We start from the raw sequence: 7,710 nt of genomic DNA, 5'->3' as shown, positions 1-7,710 counted from the left end.
ACGCTGGCTGTTGCCACTACTATTACTCAAAGACCTGGAGTGTCAACAAGATAATCGAAACAACAAAATGGGAGTCAAAAGTTTTTCTGCCTGTTTCTTGAAGTCTTAAGAAGATTGTTTCCTTTGTATTCCCTATATTCAGAATATAAAAGCCTCCCAGACATATAATCTTTAGTAGGTCAAACATTTCCAAAGGCAACGAAATTATTTTGCAGTTGCTTTTCGGTTTAAGGCAAGTGTTTTATGGGCTTCCAAACCTTCTTTCCTGACCCTATTTATAAAAAAATAAATAAAACAAAGTAAATGTCTTATAACTACATTGTCCTGGTGTAAAAATCCCAGCACAGCATGGTGGAAAGGTTCTGAATTATGATCCAAGAAATCTGCGTTCTAGCCCTAGTTTCATGAATGCATAGCTTGATGGTTTGTCACATCTTATATTTAAATGGAGCATTAGGATTTTTCTATATGGTCTCTGTGCTGTTCCTTAGTACTGTCCATGTTATTTTTGCTTATGGAGTCTAGAAAATGAGGAGACACATGATGAGACTGTGGTCAACAATTTTGGGTGGAAGCGATGTCTGTTACTTTGAGCCAGAACATTTGATGCCAGTGAGAGACTCCCCAGAATTCTTTCTACAGTGATGACTGACAAATTTTCAGGTAATGGCAGCTTTGTCAACGTGGACCCAAAATGTGCACAATGAGAAGCAGAACTCCTAGCCATGGGGTACATTATGGTGGAGGGATCAAGCTGACAGCACCTGAAACTACTGATCAATCTTAATATCATTAAAAATGGGACTTTATGTGCTTCTTGTTATGGTGTAATAGGAAGGTAATAGTACCCCTTATAAAGTAATATTGAAATAATAAGAAATTGAATCTAAATATAATAGTTTTTCTAGATTTAATTACATGTTTATAAGAAAGTACAGGTAATAGGGGAATATCTTAAATGACATCACAGAAATATAATCAATCAACTCCAAACTGGAATATTCTACAGGATAAACAACTTTATTTCTCCAACAAATAAATGGCAAAAAAGCGGGGGGAGGGCTGTTCTAGACTAAAAGATACATCAACCAATTGCAACATGTGGACCTTGCTTGGATTTTGAAATCAATGAACCAGGTATAAAAAAGACATATTAACACAGTTGGAGGAAATTGAATATGGCTTGGTTATTAAGTGCTATGGAGGAATTATGACAAAATTTGTTGGGTAAGATAATAATAATATTGCTGTATGTTAAAAAAAACCCCTCCTTTTAGTCTGTTGAAAATAAATACTGCTACATTTAAAGAGAAATGATGTGATGTCTGAGACTTGCTTCAACCCCCTTCACTTCCCGCCCCCCCCCCCCAAAAAAAAACAACAACAAAAAACAACAACAACCACACACCTAAAATGAAAGTAGTGGACAAAAAGCTAAAAGTATGCCTGTGTGTGTGCATGTGTTTGCGTGTGTACAGAATAAGAATGACAGACTATTGACAATGTTGAAAATGGGCGATGGGTTTATGAAGCCGTGTTCCCACTATATAATTCTCTTTACTTTGAGTGTGAAAATTTCTGTTACAAAAGGTTTTTAAAAATCTTCCTTGCCCCTTCTTTTCTAGCGATTCTGCAAGAAACTGGAAGGCTAACCTCACCCAAGAATCCTCCTGAGGCTGCATTTGCCCTGCCTTCACCTACCTCTGCTGAGACTTTAAGACATTCTGCGGGGCTCTTTGGGATTTGGACCCACCTTAGTCCACTGGGCATTTCTAATGTTAGCAGTGACTTCCGGGAGTTCACCTCCTCCCTGTACACCAGTCCTCCTTTTGGATCCTGGCCACTGCCTCGCAATGAGGTGTCTCTAATTTTAGATTGGAATCAGGAGGATCCAGATGGGTTGCCACTTATAACTGGTATGAACTTCAGCCCACAAGCTGAGGTGTGCAAGAAACAATGTGAAATTTTTTTTATAACTCCACTTAGTTTGTATTTTAAGCCTTGATCCTGCAGGTGTCCTGTTTGGATTTCCACCCATTCCTGTTTGGAAAGCATATAAGGCCCTGGTCTTGAGAGTTGGGGGCGAGAGCATGGTCACTGTTCATTAGAGCCCACAGTTGTAGTTTCAATGCCCATCAGCTTGGTGGCCATGCCTCCTTTAGGTTTGGTGACCCCGTGCCATGGGTGGGACAGGTTGCCAAGATTCTGCTTGTGTGCACAATACAGCCGCCCTCTCCTCTTGGAGTTTTTGGCACATCTACCCACCCACGCCCCCAGCCACACTTGAGAAGCCTCTCCTTCATGATCCCTACACATTTCTCTCTGACTTAATTAGCACTTCTCAACACTAGCAGGGTAAGAAGGGAACAGCTAGTTTCAAAAGTCCTGCTTCTGTTCTGTTTCTGCCCAAGCAGCCTCTCTTTCTATGGAGTCTGGGACTTTAGGGACAAAGCAAAGATGGCTGTTCCTGCTTCTAGCCTTGCCGTGCCCCGCCTCTGCTACCCACTTGAATGCAGAAGGGGAAGGGTGAAATAAGGAAAAAAAAAAGAAACAGGAACAGATTAACATCTCAGTATATCCTACCACAATTGGAAATGCAAGAGTTGAATTCATGGGAGAGGTTCCATTGGGAAAAAGAATTGTTCTCGACAATGGGGTCTGTGCAGTGACAGGGACTGTTGGGCCTCGGTCCATGGAATGCTCCAAAGTCATCATTGAGGTCAGAGAATTCTGCTGTGGGCTTGGCAACCTTTGAACCTGCGCTGTAGAGAGCACTGGGCAGTGCTGCGGGTTCTCTGAGGGGTCTGAGTTCTTCAGCCATTTAAGAGACTCACCTCTTTTCATTTGTACTAAATCATTTCAATGGACTTCCTGAGAGCCAAGGAGGGCCAACCTGTAGGGAGAAGGAGGAGCTGGATGTTAGGCATCTTCTAGGGGGCTCTTCTTGCTAGTAGTATGAAACAACGACAAAAGAGGAAACATTTGGAAAATGACGAGTCCCAGGAAACTGACGAGAAGGGAGGAGGTATGCGCTGAGCAACTTGTTGGAGGCACAAGGGTGGCGGCCAGCCTGAGCCCTCTCTAAGAAGCTAGGCCTGAGGACAACGTGCACCTATGAAGTAGGGAGGGAGAGACCTGGTATCACCTGGTGCTGCCATGTCCATCTTTAGGGTCCCCATGGTGTGAGATGGCATGGAGAGGCCAGATGCCCTGGCATATGGAAAGTTCACCCTGCCGGTGTGAGGGCCTGAGCACTCTCCTGGGGCTGTTCGGCCTGGAGCTACGTTGGACTCGGAGCCCACTGGGGTTCTGCTTGTACAGGCTCAGAGGTGCTTTTCTCGGTCCCCCCATTCTCTCTGTTCTCTTTGCTTAATATGACCCTGGGGTTACACTGGGCCAGGGGGTGTGGTGTGTAAAGGCTGATGCTGGAGATCCATGGGTTGCCCTGTGCATTTTACCAAAGAGCAAAGTGAAGCTCAATGAGTTAAAGGCCTTGTTGAAAATATCTGGATAAGTGAAATGCCTGTTTGAAAGGAGATTGTTGTCTAGGGATGGCATCCTGTTGAAAGCAGGAGATTTTATTTCTCAGCAGGAAGAATTTACCAGTTGATCCATGGGAGTGAATCCACAAGGGTGAACTTCCCAGAGATCAAGGGAAGCAAAAGGCCTTCCAGAGATTAAGACCAAATGGATGAGGGTGAGAAATGTCAGGGCCCTGCAGGGAGCACTGAGAGCCATGAATGTACTTCCCAAGCCACGTGGTGACTGTGTGCATTAAATGTAAACTAGTAGCTTGTCCTGAGAAAGGTGTGTGTGTGTGTGGGGGGGGTGGGTGTCACATGTAGAAGGTGGGGCAAAATGGAGCCCACACCAGAGATCCAGCTCCAGGTTTCTGTCCCAAATTGGAGCCCAGCAGTCTCCATGAGGCCCAGGGTCCTGAAGACCATTGAATGAGCCCTAGGAGTGGAGGCCTGGCCAGTAGGCAGATGTTTAGATAGCAGGTGAGACAGGAGGGGGAAGGCAATGGTTCTCCCTGTTCTGTACACTTCAGGATATTTTTGTCTTTGTGCATGTGTGGTGCACACACACAAATACATAGTAATTGCTCATGGATAAAATGGGATAGAGAGCTCATTGGATATATAGTCTGTGTGGTAAGGTTCCTATAATCATGCCTGGTGACACTCAATACATGTGAAAGTGTACTCAGAATCAGAATTCTTGTGAAGGGTGTTCCATGGACAGTTACTCATACACATACATGTACACTTGGATGGAGAAAAAAATTACACATCTCCACACACAACTTTTTATTAAAGAACACACAGAATATATAAGTGTATACACACATCACTCCTATACTATATTCACATACAACTCCTGTGTATATCATCCTCTCTTACCATACCAAACTCTAGGGGTTGTATATATAGATTTAGATCCAGCTATCATGCAAACACAGGTAGCTTCAACTATCTCTAAATACCTCTGTAAGAACCAGTCACATATCATACACACCACCCACATAACAAATTGTACAGTCATACCAGACTCACTTTGCATAATCCACCAAAAAACATATTCATTAACCCTTACCAGGTTTGCCAGATAAAATATAGAATGTCCAGTTAAATTTGAATTTCGGATATTCCACAAATAATTTTTTAGCATGAGTATGTTCCAAATATTAGAACCCAAATATTGCATGGGAGTATTTACACTAAAGAATTATTCATGGTTTATCTGAAATTCAAATTTAACTGGTGTCCTGTATTTTTGTTTTCTAAACCCTTATATGCTTACTACCAGCTGACATATCATATACTTCTTGCATTTCTGTTTAGTGTCTGTGTTTCCTTGCTCTAATGTTCAGCGTTATTAAAGCCTAGAATAGTGGAATAGTGCCTGATACATAGTAATTGCTCATTGAACATTGCAAATGAATGAATTAATGAGTGAATATATACCATAAATACAAACCATACTATATGATCAGGTTACATGTCACACACTCCTGAGTTGTGAACACAAACCATACACACAAACTCTCCATAAACATAGATACAGACATTTCTACCCTATTCACCACACCAATACAACACTTACCAAAAGCTTAGCTGAGCCCTGGTTAGTGGTTCACAGTGGTTAGAGCATTAGCCCTTGGGTTTTATTCCAGTCAAGGGCATATACCTGGGTTGCAGGTTCATCCCCAGCCCAGTTGCAGCAGGTGTGGGAGGCAACCAATCAATGTGTCTCTCTCTCTCTCCCTCCTTCCCTTCCACTCTCTGTTAAAAAAAAAAAAAGAAAAAAGAAAAAAGAAAAACAATGGAAAAAATATCCTTGGGTGAGGATTAACAACAAAAAAGGCTTAGGTGATACACATCACTCTCACCCTTCTGACATTCATAGTCACCACTCAGGCCTACATCCTAACAAGATACCAACAAAGTAATTGCTGATTATAACTAAATACTGAAATAACCAGTGAGAATCAGAGTCTAAGCCATGTATATTCACTGCACCTGACAAAAGCCAGCCACTCAGTAAATATTTGTTGGACAGATTAATGATTCACAAACATATCTCTGAGACTTTTGTACCTTCCTCAGGAATCTCGAAGTCACAAAAGGATGTCCTTCAGCTTGGATCGACCGAGGTGGCCAAAGACTGTGACCCAGGGGTAGGGGAGATTTCCTCTGCCTCTGAATACTTCACCTGTGTTTCTTCTCCACTCAAGCTCATCCATAGTGGTAAGAGTGTGGGCCTCCTTGGGTGCATGGCAGGAGGCACATAGAGCCAAGCATGAATCTCAGAGGAGACCCAGGACAATCGGAGATGATCAGGGCTCTGTGAAGGAGCCCGGGGAGGATGGTAGAATGGTTAGGAGATTTTGGATATGAGCTCACTATAGGAGAGTATGAGCCCTGGTACAACCACAGTGGGGAAGTTTCAGAGTATGGGCCAGAAAGGTCTGGGCTTGAGGTATAGGCAGAGGGACCAGATTAAGCACCTTCAGAGGAACATGTAAGCTTTGCCTTTGCTTCCAGAGAAGGACAGAGTTCCTCAGCCCAGGCCCTCACACCTCACACATACAACAACACTCCATGATATCCATTCTTAGCACACACACAAAACCCAATCACATGACCCACATGCTATTCTCCTACATCACAGCCCACATTCCACAAATACCAAAGCAAAGATAACACAAACTCACATCGGTGTCATAGCACACACCCCACCAACATCCCCCATACCACAGCCTTCACCACCATACTCCACACCTCTATATACAGGCACCCCTCCAATATCCCTACACACACAAATCAGAAGCCCACAGATGACACCAGATACACTACCCCATAATATGAACAACAAACACCAAGCTCATCACACAACTACATCACATCATAGTCCCACTCTCCTATATCCTGCATATTCATACTTGATTCCTCAGTTTCCGCATGCCCCATACATGTTCTTATGTTTCTAATTTTCTTTCCCAGGAATCCGGAGATTACATCAAGACAGTGCCCAGCTTAGATCAACCCTAACCCAGATTAAGGAACAAGAGGAGACTGTTCCCCTCTTACCACATGTCTCCTTATCGTCCCCTTCATCCTATAAGACCTGTGTGATCTCGCAGTATATAAACAAAGAGGAAAGGGGCATGAAAATATACTACATGCAAGTACAAGTGAAAAAGGGTGTGGCTATCTCCTGGGAGACAGAGGAAACCTCAGAGTCACTAAAAAAGAAGCCGAGGATGGAAGAAGTGAAACTTCCTGAGGACGTGCGGGTAGGTACCCCACCCTCTGACGTGTCCACCAGAAAACTCCTATCTGAGTCCAGCAGGGAGGTGAAAGAGCATGAAGAACGAGCAGAGTCAGATGGCCCACAAGGGTTGCCCACAATTGAGGAGAGACCCAGGGCCAAGACACCTGACTGGTTGGTTACTATGGAGACTGGCTTCAGGTGCATGGCCTGCTGCCGGGTCTTCCCCACCTTGGAGATCCTTAAGGAGCATGTGCAGTTCGGGATCAGGGAGGGCTTCAGCTGTCACGTCTTTCATCTCACCATGGCTCAGCTGAGAAGCAATGTGGAATCAGAGAGCATCCGGGAGAAGAAGGAGGAGGAGGTGAAGAAGGATGGAAAGGAAGAGAAGCAAGAAGAAAAACAGAATGAGGAGGAGCAGCCCACAGGGTAAGACCTTGGCTTGAGGAGGTCCTGAACCCATGTCCAGGTTGTATGTTTCGTTCTCCAAAGGACAGGAAGTGAGCAGGGGCTGGGTCTGCTGAGGGAGCTGTGCCTTCTCCAAGCCAGTACTCTCTTCAATCCAGGCCTCTGCCTCAATGAGAGAGAGTTGGAGGCTATATCACAACAGGGAACAACTGAAGGGTGGGGTTGGGGTGGTAATGGTGGGAAACTGGGCCCCTTGCATCTACCCAGGCATTTAATTAAGTCCTGACTGTAAATGAGAATTTATCCTGAGTGTTTCAGCTGCTGCAGGAAGTTCCGAGGATTCCCAAGGGCTAACAGAGCACCTTTCTTCTTTAACTAAGAAGTATCTTCCTCTGTGTTGGTTTCCTCACAGCAACTGAGACTCCTGGGCCAGAAGATCCTGGAAGATGGTGTGGCCTCCTCTTGAGAGAGGTAAGGCCTGAGGCTGGCAAAGTCTTCTGAGCCTACATCATGAAGGCCCAGAGGAAC

At 44.3% G+C, this 7,710-nt stretch overlaps 1 protein-coding gene across 2 annotated transcripts; it reads left to right on the top strand.

Moving 5' to 3' along the window:
• Positions 1-2,955: 2,955 nt before the first annotated feature.
• On the top strand, positions 2,956-7,207 carry LOC308253926 (protein FAM170A-like; the record flags this gene model as incomplete). Of its 2 annotated transcripts, XM_080679685.1 has the most annotated exons (3): positions 2,956-3,025; positions 5,610-5,750; positions 6,507-7,207. In XM_080679685.1, the coding sequence occupies 3 exons, from the start codon at positions 2,956-2,958 to the stop codon at positions 7,205-7,207; spliced, it is 912 nt and encodes a 303-aa protein (XP_080535811.1). The 2 variants fall into 2 exon arrangements, with proteins under 2 accessions (XP_080535811.1, XP_080535812.1); XM_080679686.1 differs by lacking the exon at positions 5,610-5,750.
• Positions 7,208-7,710: the final 503 nt, after the last annotated feature.

Source organism: Plecotus auritus, assembly GCF_963455305.1.
Source record: "Plecotus auritus genome assembly, chromosome: 7".
NCBI classification, from domain to species: domain Eukaryota; kingdom Metazoa; phylum Chordata; class Mammalia; order Chiroptera; family Vespertilionidae; genus Plecotus; species Plecotus auritus.
This window is presented reverse-complemented; position numbering and strand designations above follow the sequence as displayed.